Raw genomic sequence first — 12,960 nt, forward strand, 5'->3', positions numbered from 1 at the left:
GCATAAGAATATTTCAGTTTTGAGTTCAGAGTATAACCATTACATGCAGGGACAGCAGGCATAACAAAGGGTTCTTCTTATGCGTTATTTTTAACATTTAATTATGGCCAATTTACATCATTGTTATTTTACTGGCTCCTCAGCCCACTGAATTTACAGACACCTTAACCAAATTACTACCGCAGAATTCAGTAAATAATGCGATAATTGAAACAAACATTTTTTTCCGACTAATGACAAAAACTCCCATCGTCTGCAGTAAATAAATCATCTTAAAATATAAGCGCACAGGAAAACAACCCACGTGGTTCAAAACATGAAAAACATCTATTATCAGAATGTTAAGGCTGCACAAAAGCTGTGCATTGGCATATAATTTTATTAAGAAGTACCAAAAATGATTTTTCATGCGCTTCTACAGGAAAATAGGAAATAACTGCTAAAAAGCACATTGTCTTAAGAGATCTCCTTGCTGCTGAGAAGAGCGGTATCAAATTGACAGAATTATGTTAGCATAAACAAACGCCACATCACGATTATGCAATGGGGAAAATAATTAGGCAAATGATTCCAGCTTTTCTCTACAATTTCTTTTTCATCCACCTTTTTCAGACGAGGAAACGTGCACCACTTTCTTCGTCAAAACATTTCCCTCTCGTTATTTAGTCGAAGCCTGCATACACACAGTGGTGTCTCAACACCCTCCTTGCTGCTTTTCCTGTACATTCTGCTGTGAAAAACACTGCCACGCTCTCACATGTTTACAGCAGGTTTTGGTAAGCAGTTTACTTTCAGCTGCAGGTTTCCATGGAACTACAGTAGTATCACAATAATAATAGCTGTAATTTATGCACGCTCCGAGCACCGCTCTGGATTAGCTGAAACTGTTTGTTATTCACTGCTTGGGCTATGCATAACTTCTAATCTAATCTTCTAAAATTTAAATAGTTCTGCTGAAACAGCTTACAGAATCTTTGGGAAAGAAAATAATAATACAGGATTAAACGCCATTACACATTTTGAAGATAAATCACTTGAAAGGCTACATGCCTTCTTGCTAAGATTAGTTTCACATTTTACATGCCAGATACATCCACGTTCATTTCTGTAAATGCATAGCTGCTCGAACTGAAAGCTGCAAAACATCACATTATTTTTAGATAAAGTTTATATATCGCATCGTTTAGCAGATCATTCCCTTTAATATAATATATGTTTTTCCACGTTCTCTACTTAAAACTTGTCAGATCAGAAGTATTGATTTCATGACAAGTTCAGCTCACTGGTCAGATGATTGCCAAGCCTCCTCTGCATGTGAATTCCCCAAAGCCTGCCTGTTGAGATGTACATCTGATTGAGCCATGCCTCAGTAATACGGCTTGACAACATGCAAGGAGTTGCCATGTTTCCTTTGCAGCCTTAATGCACTTTACGGAAAATTTTCCTACCTCAAGACTGGTTAGCAAGGAGGAACATTTAAGAGGTATATTCTAAAACGAAATCAAATTCTGCTTTAGAGCAGATACCCAATTTGAGGGTAAAGCCACTAAGTGCCCTAGAAACACTCGGGGCAGACTTTTTGCATTGCTAAAGATGGAACTTACCATGGTAATCCTTGTATAATGGATTGGTTTCTCTCTCAGAGCCAATAAATGATTCAAGACCAACCACCATATCTGACAAGTTTGTTACACGTTCCATAATTGCTTTATTCTGTAAGACATGGAAACAAAATACACATCGTATGTGATGAAAAAAGTAATTAATGTTCATGGAGTAAGCCTTGGTCTTCTTAGTGAAAAACACTGGGAAAAAATAGGTCATCGATACCTAGAAATTAGATTGAGGGCTATTTCATTTGCTTAAAATAGATGGAAATTTGTGCCTAGAGAAAAATATATTTCATTCGGAGAAAACATAAAAGAGCCAAGAGCACGAAATTCATATTTACCTAATCTATCTAAGATAAGCATTAGTTCAGATTGGAGATATTTACAAGCTACATGGCAGCGAAGCATCAAGTTGCATTACCACTTCTCAACATATCTGAGATCTATGCGTGCTTCAGTGATGTCACAATTTAATAATCAAAAGGAAAAAAAGAGACAAATCTGTGCTAAAAAGCAAGGTAGTCCTTCAAGTAAAGAAACAGTTATCTCAGGACAGCTGGCACAATCTTCTTTTTGATGGCCGTAGTTGCTGTGCCCATCATACCCACAGGGGTATCAAGTGCAATCACCTCAAAATGCACCCATGCCAACTAGAAAGAACTTGCTCTGTAGCTCCATGTTAGAATTTTGTATTTTTTCTTAATCTTAAAATACTTCTGTACGTTCTGAGCTTCTGTTGGCAAACTATGTGACTGAGGCTTAGTACAAAATGTGAATTTAAACTTTTTAAAAATTATTCTAAATTAAAAATAACACAGTAATTGGTAGCACAGAGAAAGGGAAGATGCCAGATATGTCTTTAAAATCTGTGCATTAAGCTGACATGCTCGCTTATTAAAATAGTGAGCTCTGCATCAATTGCTTTCAACAACAGAGCCACAGAGAAGCCTATGAGGCAGATGTGGAAGGTGACCATTTCCAACTCCTGCCAAAGAGGTGAACACTGTAACCATGGCCTGCCCTGCACAGACCAATCTGCTCAGGGTACAAGGCCCAAAGCTGCCAGTCCCCTGGTACCTCCACACCCCCTCCCTTCCCCACCTTATGGGCCAGATGGCATTAAATCCTCTGGACTGGTCTCTTTACAAAGCTGCTACTTGTGCTCAGGCCAAAATGGTCTATCCCCATGGAATCAGAGTACTTCAGTTTTACCTGGAAAGTCTAATGCTGGATAAAGATAAAATAATATAATAGCACAGAATTTCTTTTCTGAGCAACGATACAAGTGAACTGAGGTAAAAGAATGTTGCTTCCAGATCAAGCCTTACACTTCATTACTGTGTGCCCTAATTATATCCACCGCTGAAATATTAAAGATGACTTGCAAATTAGTTCCTCTTCTAGGAAGAGAGAGACTGCATACCGTGTTTTAATGGAAACTCTTAGTCACATTATTTTATAGGGTCATTCACTTAAGGACGCTATAAATTTGAAATAGCCATTGACCTCTGTAAATCCACAAACTTGAAATTACCTTATTTTGCCAATTCTTCTGCAGGTTGCTGGGTGTTATTTATGTAAGTAAGAAACATTACACCGTAATATAGGCTAACAGGTAAAATACTGGGGATTTCTGGAAGATAACCTGAAGTCTCAGTATAGGAAAAAAATAAATTAGACCATTTGGAAAAATAGTTTGCTGTTTGTTAGTCTTTTTGCTTGCTGGTTTTAACCAACAAGGCTTACAAAAACTGTAGGTAGAAAGATACTCAACCATAAGCTAGACATCCTCATCATTACAAGTCCTGTAAATCCTAAGAATAGCTTCTTTCCTACTTAGTCCTAGATCTGGAAATATTAAAGCAATTCAATATTTACCTAATGATACATACTTCAGCATGTTGGTTTCAGCTCTTCTTCTGAATAGTAATGCTTTCTTTAATTGTAATCCATTCGCCTATGTTGATTTTGTTGTTGTTTTTAAAGTGTGTCAAAATATTCTCTGGGCTTAATGCAGTGTATCTTGGGAAATATTTTCCACAATGAATTGCCACAACAAATAGACATTTGCTTATCTGGCATTGTTGTCATAGATCCGTATCTATTGTGTATTTTCTAGTTTGCAGTGTTCAGCACATTAATGCCCAATCAAAGCTGACGTCAGCACACAGATAGTTGTGATGTATGGCATACTGACATAAACACACAAATCATGTTGCCCCATCTGGGCTTGAAAATTTAACAGAGCTCCAGATCTTCCTCCAGCCCCATACAAATCTACCTCCTGCTTCTGGCATAAACTTGGCAGCTCTGGAGATGAGCCAGGACATGGTTAGGAGGGAAGCCAGGAACGGGGGGATTCAAGGAAAGAGTTTGTTGGCAGCTAGAAGAGGTATTGTTGTAAATTACATTAAGAAATAAATAAATTAAAGAAAACCAAGCAACTCAGTCCTGGAAAGTTTGCAGTCTTGCTAGACGTACCGCAGTTTTTCTAAATTAGTCAGTTTAACCAAAATATGACTATTCTAACAATATGGTAGCAAGCCCGTTGTGCAGACTGGGCTGGGCAATCATTCTATATCTTACTTAGTGTTCGCTGTTTTAGACAGGAATTTTCTTTTTAGCTCAAACTTGTAATATCTGAGCTCAAATGAAGTGCACTTTCAAAACGCTGTTGGAAGAAAATCCATTTAGCTACTTAGATATGTAAATGGCAACTGTACATACATGTTTAACCAGCTTTTAGGGAAAGGCAATTATGGAAAAAGATTGTTTTGTCCTACTAATTTATTTGCAGAATCTACAGAGCTTTGAGTAATTATGTGTGCATGTTTAGAAACACTTATTTGCAAATAAAGCAGTGTACCATCTTCCACGTCTGAGTATAAAGCATAGTATCCTACCAGTGCAAACAGACAGAGAGAATGAATACTCAAACATGCACACTGAAATTAATACTACATATTTTTATGGGATTGAGTACTTAATGAAGGACAATTTTATCACAACTATTATTTATCAAATCAACTTTGGTTCATCTGAATTCCATATTAGAAATAAATAAATAAATCTGTTTGCTTTTTCTGCTTTGCTCTAATTTCCAGTTCTCCTCTCACTTCCTGGCAAAAATTGTCTCAAACACAGAGATATGTCTGCCCAGTTTTATTTTGTTGTATGCAAAGAAATTAAAAACCTCATAAAATTGATGTGAAAGGAATATTTAGATTCTCAGCAAACAAATTCAAATATCTGAAAATTTGACCAGAACAGGTTTAAGTTTCCTACATAGAAAATACAAAAAATCTCCAAATTAAAAGGAAAATAGAAAATGTTACAGATCTATAATGCAATCCAATTAGCACCTGTTAAAACTCTTGAGCCACATGAATTTCATATTTGTATACTCATCAGTGTGTTGATAGACTTGAAAGATTTGTATATCAAATTGAAAAGTAGGTGAATGAAGACTTGGTTTTCAGAAAGATATTTTTGACTTATATTTTCATAGTTAGGGCTATATTTGACTTCTGCACCCTTACACTCATGTAAACTAATTCTGATTAACCAGTGTATTCATTGTTTTTATTTAAAAACATTGACCATAAGTTAACACACTGAATCCTACAACTGAGACTCCAGTAATCTTGATGCTTTGTTTGAAGGGTCTCAAGAACAAAGATCAAGTGAACAAGTCTATGTAAAATAAGTTTATCTTTCTGAATATAAAGCAAATTTTGGCATTCAAGTTTTCAAAACAGACTTAGAAACTGGCTGCCCCCTTTTTGTCTCTGTTCCACTCAATCATGACACTGAAGCAGCTTAGTGCTATAATATACGTGACCACGTTGGACTACAATGAAATACTGGCTGGATATTCAATAGGTGTAATCATTCTTAATATTTTCTGAGACATTACCATACAATAAAGTAGTAATGACTTCATAACACACAAATATTTACCACTTGTCATTACTACTCAATCTCCAAAAGATTTTGAATGGAAAAGATAAATTATTAATATTAAGAGATACGGCTTAAATATTTAACTATTGGTTAATAAGTAGCACTGCTAAAATCATGGAATTATCCATACCTTTTACCTTGGTAAAGAAAAAGAAAATATAATAAAGTGAGGTATTAGGCCATTGCACTGGTTTTATAGAGATACATTTTGTGTGCTTGTTCATTATTCACCAATCCTGAAAACAAATGATTAATAAATGCACTGCCAAAACTGTCCTACTGGTAATTAACAAAATACATGAAGTCAAAAATTCTGCACTTACTCTAACTCCAAGTTGATTAGCACTTCTTTTCAGTGCTTTCACACACCAATAGTACTTTGAATTTAGGTTATACGCAAAACTGATGTTTGCTCAGGACACCGAATGCAAGATGAACAACAGTAGTTTCACTAAGAAATTTTGGGATGTAGAAAACGGTATTGATATCACATAGAAAACTGAAGTGTGATGTCTTTGATGGAAGACAAGCTCACTTTGCTTGAAATATATCTAAAGGATTTTCTATAGAGTTCCAACAGCTTCAAACAGGCTATGCCCACATTTCAATGTTCTGCATCTTCTACCTTTTTTTTTTTTACTGACTGTAATAGAGCATGCATTAATATCTGTTCATATGGATGAAATTAGAGAAGTATTGATTTTGGCTCATGTGTTGATACTATATTAAATTAGAAAATTTCATGCAATGAATAGCATCTTTGAATAATTTCATGCAAGTTGCAGCAGCAAAGAAAGGAAATGTAGCAAAGATACAAGCAGGTAATTAGACACAACGTACTCACAAAAATGGGAAGGAAGTGACAAAACATCTGTTGCCCAATATGTTACATGATGTATTAATTCCTGGCTTTGGCTTTTTTTTAATGTTTGCAGTGATAATCTGCAAAAAGTCAGTCTTCCAACTGTCAGACAAGTTAGAATTAGCTTTTTTTTTTTTTTTACCTGGAAAACTTGAAGTTTTAATTTGAGCCATGGTTACCTTCTATTACACCTGAAACACCATCACTGTTATGGGAACTCAGCAATGATTCTTATCAATTATATCAGATGCAGGTTGATGACACAGTGTTCTGTTTAAACATTTGGGATTTAAATATTCAAGAAAAATGGTCAGCCATGAAATAAAGACTAAATATCACACACTAGAAGAATATCTTTGGATCTTTACTGTGGATAGATGACCTGGACTTGTCCATTATATTAGTTAAAAAAGACTTAGTTGCCAGAAAGCCTTGGTACTTAAAATGAAATGTATGTCTGTTTTGCTATGCAAGACCTGAGAGGTTCTTTACAATGTTGACAAGGGCCAGCAGATGTATGGGAAATTGGCAATCACAGCCCGAACCTCTGATTAATCAGCTGAGGCAAGTGTTGGGTCAGTTGTGGGAGCACAGGTGAGAGTAATTGAGCTGTGCTCCCGGAAGGGGTGGAGCTTGACTCCACCTCCTCTAGACCTCATTTAAGGGCTGACCAATATGTCAGCAACTCTTTTGGAGATTGCTCCCTGGTGGAGATTGCCTCAGCATTTCCCAGCGATGGCGTCCACATTGGTGAGTTTTTCCTTATAAATAACTTTTTGAATATCTGTTACTATCTTTGTATCATCCCACCTTATAGTAGCCAAATGAGAGATGACTTGATATAAATGAAATGAGCAAATCAGCAACAGTTGCTGTTGAGATCAATAAAATGAAAGCGAGAACAAAGGCTGCATAGTTTAAATAGAAATTTCCATCTGTTGATCTCCAAGTGTTTTATAAAGAATCAGCAAGTGCTGTATTCCTCATTTGCAAATAATGCACCAAGCACAAAGATGTCATGAATTGTGTAGAGTCACAGGCTAGTCAACAGAGCATGGGGAAGCGAACTCTGTCTTCTGCTCAAGCCCTGCCTACTCCCATTAATTTGAGGCTTGGTTTAGAAGGCAGTGACTATGGCTTTGGGGTGCCATGAAAATATGATGACACAGGAGTTCAAAGCCCAGAAAGCTCTGGGTGCAGAAAATTTAGCTACTACCTGGCTGTAAAAGGTGCCACAGCGTGACGCTTTCTGAGCTGAATCTCTGTTCTTTTCTAGCTCCTATTTCTTGAGCACTCATGAACTGAAAAGTACAGACTGCAAGTGATTAGTAACTGCTCTGGCAAGCAAGGCTCTTGCTTGGTTCCTACTATAATTGCTAAGGGAAATAATCTTGACCGAGTCCCCCTGCTTTTTTCTCCAGCAAAAGGGCAGAAATCAGTACATGATTTGGGCTGAAATTAGTGCAGCAGCTCCCAAGAACACTACCTGATCCTCTTAAGCAGCATCTGCTGTGATAGAACAGGGGGGAATGGTTTCAAACTAAAAGAAAGGAAACTTAGACTGGATGTAAGGGAGAAGTTTCTGAGGCACTGGAACAAGTTGTCCAGAGAGGTCGTGGAAACCCCATCCTTGTAGACATTCTAGGTGAGGCTGGATAGGGCTCTGAGCACCTGATTGAGCTGTAGGTGCTCCTGTTCATTGCAGGGGAGATGGACTAGATGACTTTTAAAGGTCCTTTCCAACTCAGACGATTCCATGATAATAAGCTTGTCTCATTAGTTTAAAAGCACATGAATGAAAAACTGTGTGCTATTATTTGTCTTTAATATCTCAGAGATTAAACGTCCATCTGAAAAGATTTTTAACAATATTAAACACTTAAAATATTCAGTGCTGCAAGTTGGTGTAGGAGATGCAGATGTAAAAGTAGATATAAGCATAACAAAATTGCTGAAATGAACGTATTTGAGACTAACTGGCTTAGCTAAAATCCTAAGATTATACTAGGAATTATTCATGATTAAAAATAAAAAAGGTTTAAGACTGCCTTCTGTTTTCTTTTTGCCTGAAAAAAATCACCACAGTTTGCTTTCCAATTCAGGCTAACTACTGCTGCAACTTAAACTCCTTAAACAGTCAATTGCCTTTTATGCTCAGGTGACCAAAAGAGTCTTCTGCTATTATTTCAATTAATAGAACACAAACATCAACAGGAACATCTATCCGACATTTTTATAATAAAGTGCAAGGTTCTCAAAAATAAAATCATTTAAAAAAAATAATCTCCTATTCAGTATGAAATTATAGGCTGTCATCAGGAGCAGACTGGCAAAGCCAGGTCCAGATGGGATACTGGCTGGGCAAGAAGAAGAGGTAGGGTGGAAATGATGGGTAGGCTGGAAATGATGGGAACCTAAGGAAAGACATGACTGCTCCCTCTGCTGGCAAGGCTCTCACCTGCTTTAATTTTTAACTAATGAGTAGGCATTTCTTTAATTATTTAGGACCTAGCCAATAAATAATGCAGAATGTTCCTTCCTCAGTCTGTTGCTCTGTGTTTGCACAATTTTGAACTTATGGTGCCCTATTTCAGGAGAATAATTTGTCACAGGATTAAGGCTCAGGTGGGTATCTAATGGAAGAGTTATTGGTTTTACATTTTAATTGTTCACAATATGAAAGGTAATATTAAACCAGTCAGCTTTCACAATGTTATATTTTAAAACGTGTGCAAATTTTGTATTTAGTTTATATATTTCCTAATACTATGATAAACTGCTCCCTGGATCACATGAGATAACAACATTTTTATGCAGAAAACGGATAATATAAATGAAATGTTGTGCAACACAAACATATAAAATAACACATCATACCAAAAGAGCGCTCTTCTGCCACGAGTAAAATTCATGACCAAGGAATCTGAAGATTCTTTTTTGTATTAAAGCTTAATCACCACACGAGGATAAGTCATTCATTATTTGATTTGTGAAATGAATTAATAGCTGCAGTAAGAACATTTAGAAAAAATCTGTTCTAGGATTTTGGCCTACAACCAGAAGCTCCCAGAACAGGAGGGATCAGCTTTTTTTGCCCACTGTTCTCATCTGAATCCTGGCTGAAAAGCTACTCCAGCTCCCAGCCTTCCAGAAGGCTCCATCCCAGGAATCCTCGCCTGCCATTTGGTTTGCTGATTTTAATCTCACAGGACTTTCTTACAGTGGCTCCACTATGCTGAACTGGCACTTGCTCCTAGAAGTGAGTTATTATTAAACTTGTAGGTCAATTGTGGCACTAACAACTCTTTGGAAGCTTTCAGCCACGGTGTACAATTTGCTGGTCTAATTAAATATTAATTCTAAGTGTTACATTCTGTGGCTAAGAGCTTTTATTTTCCATCATCAGTCTGGAAGAGAAAGAGGTTACAAGGCTAATTTAATCTTTTTTTTTCTTTTTCCTTTTTTTTTTCCCCCCCCTTTTCCCTGGCATTAAAGCTTAACTACTCAGGCACAAAAACATCATTAAAGATGCAGTATTCCTTTTTATTATGATTATATTGTAATTAATAGAGCAGGTCTAAACAAAAAGATGTGAAATTAGATTCTGAAATTTCAGGGTTTTTGCTCAACACTGAGAGTTTATATAAAAGCATTACTAAGCAAACACTGCACAAAAATTGAATATTAAGTGATCTGAAAAACACTTAGAAAATACTTAAGCAACATTTTTAACTATAAAATTAACACTAAATCATTGTTCTTTGTGCTGAAATACAACAGATAAAAGCCCTAGTTAATACAACGTGCATAGGGGCTTTTTCTCAAGAACTTCTAGTTCTACTTAAATGAAAAATGTAGTGTTGCTCCAAAACAATACCACATCTTCCTTTTCCAACAGTGTTACTTGCTTACAGCAGATGACTACTTTGTCTTGCATTAAAGGCTGTCTCCTAATCTTTACTTATCACTGTCCAAATGGGCTCAAAACATGAGCCTCTTCCCTTCTGCTTCCATAACAGTTGTGTCCATGTCTGGACACTGGGCATTATATTAACTACTTAGTCCAGAAGCCAAAAGATTCCATATGCTTGAACAGATGACTATCTTCATACTGTGATGGGATATTTAACTATTTAGATCTAATATTTTATCTGAAAGATTTAGCACTAAATAGCACTTCATTTTTTTGAAGTTTCAATGTCTGTATTTTCAGATTATATGGATAAAACATAAGATATTCTAAAGTTGCATATAATAATCACATTTTAAAGTTTAACAATCATCTTGAAAGAATAATTTTTTGATTAAATATGTGCTAATGCTTATGGTGGTAAGAATGTGTTTATAGTGTTCTAAATTGTAACGTATTAAAACAAGAAGGCTTTTTTAGCTATACATTTTTACCCATAAAGTGACTACTCGTCAACATAGCTAGGTAAAACAAAAGACAGTTAACTTGTGTGCAAAAACATGTTTCAGATGAACAATGTATTTGTGTTTGAAAAGAGTAGTTGTCACCAAATCAGAAGAGGCAGAGCCAAGACACAGCCTCTTGGCAATTTGATTAGTAAATGCTATAAACAATAATAGAAATTAAAAGGAAAATGTTTGACTCTTACAGAATTTACATTTTAATATGTATTTAATGCATCTTTGGACTTGCTACTAGATTATAATTTTAAGATGCTTCTATGAATGCCTAGAATTTCCAAAGCAGAATATTCACATCTGAAAACTGTATGAGAAACACAAGAATAACTGCTATAAACTCGTGACTCCACATTTCTTTATATGGAAGTTAAATTGCACTTCTTGCATAGAACTGTGTAATAAAAAAATCAGTATAGTAAAATATAAGGATCATTTCATCTCCACGGTTTCTATTTAGAAGAGGATTTTGAAAGCTTATTCAACTGATGATACAGAAAAATACGTGACATTTAATCTCAATGCAGTTGTTTAATTCTTACATTCATTTGAAGGTTATTCTGAATTTTACACTTGTGAACTCAGAGAAGTTAGAGTTCTAGGGCATGCAGTCGTGGCTCCTGTTGTAGGAATGAAGATTTCAAACCGAGAAATTCACAGTTCTGTATTAGCAATGGATTCTAAAGGACTATTGCTTGACTTCAAGGTTAGCTGCTAAAGCACTCACTGTGAACACAAAAGGCTATAAATGCAAAAAGGTTTGCTTCTGAATTTTTCTACACTGAAGCATACAGTGATTTATACACTCTGGTTAATTTGAAGCATCAAAACATTAATATTGCAGGAAATCAATTTTTTAACATGCTGGATGAAGTAATGAAAATACTTGCTAAACAGAACTTCAGGCTCTGAGGACAGGCTCTGTAACTTCTGCGACTTATCCATACTGACTTTTCATTAGTCAATTAATTCCCCTTGGTACATACTGACTAATATGGTGGTTAGTCCTTACCAGTAATACAGCTTCGTGTTCAAAATAAAGGGTGGCTTCAATGAAAGCGTTACATGTCTTCAAATGAAAATAATAATCTACTTAAAAAATACATATTCATGAACCTGACTGTTTATTTAAGTGCTACAGAGTTGGAAACAAGGGGAAAGGAATTATAAAAGTATTTTACATTTCAACTTTTTTGTAAACATAAAACACTGACGTTAAAATCACATTCTGTAGAATATATATTTAACGCTACATGCTAAAAAAATGATCAAAATACAGAAAACAAAAGTTCATTCCAGTTTTGATAGTATTTCTTAATTTGGAAAGTGCAGCAACAAATTAAATCCCTCTACAATTTGCTCCCCCTCTCATCATTTTTGGTAGATTTAAAATATGTAAGTAATTTTCCCTTTTCAAATGCACCATCTTTTTTCAGAGGCACAATTCACTTTCAAGAAGCAGTAGAAAGCCTTGACAAATAACCTTCCATCAACTGTTTTAATCACATTCATAAGTATCTCAATATTTATTACCTGACAGACAGGGTAAAAGAAGAGTACGTTCAATCAGGAGAAAATATCAATCAAGTAAAACTTGTCACGTATCATCTGAATAAAAATTACGATGGGTTAAGTTTTTAGTGTCATTTTCTTGAAATCTGCTTCCAGAATAATGTATTCCTGGTTTTGTGGTTGAGAAAATAATAGAATATTTGTTTTTCTTAATAAACTGCACTACAAGTTTCATCAATAAAACATAGAGAATTTGTGCTCTTTAGGGGACTACAGTTCCATTAACTTACTCTGAAAAAACTCTGTACACAACAAGAGTCTTGTAAATTTGTGGCTTTTCCCAAAATACATCTTTTTGGAAGGTTGGGAAGACGTTCAGTGTTCCATCAAACTGGGGGAACGAGCATCATATTGTTCCTCCTGATGAATGCAATTTGAACTTACTAAATTCAAAGCAGTGAACTAGATGGATTAGATCCATACTGGTAGATGTGTACCATCAGAGGGAAAAGCACCACAAACAAAATCACTGTTTAATGTTCAGTAAACACCGAAGAGACAAAGCAGTATGTAGGAAAAAGTGAA

At 35.6% G+C, this 12,960-nt stretch overlaps 1 protein-coding gene across 1 annotated transcript in view; it reads right to left on the minus strand.

The window, feature by feature from the left end:
- Window positions 1–12,960, minus strand: part of ELP4 (elongator acetyltransferase complex subunit 4) — a 118,372-nt gene that overhangs the window by 66,306 nt on the left and 39,106 nt on the right. The window contains exon 8 of the mRNA XM_015863490.2: window positions 1,605–1,713. Coding sequence (XP_015718976.1) covers window positions 1,605–1,713 — 109 coding nt within the window. The remainder of the gene's footprint in view (window positions 1–1,604; window positions 1,714–12,960) is intronic.

Source organism: Coturnix japonica, chromosome 5 (assembly GCF_001577835.2).
Source record: "Coturnix japonica isolate 7356 chromosome 5, Coturnix japonica 2.1, whole genome shotgun sequence".
Taxonomy (NCBI): domain Eukaryota; kingdom Metazoa; phylum Chordata; class Aves; order Galliformes; family Phasianidae; genus Coturnix; species Coturnix japonica.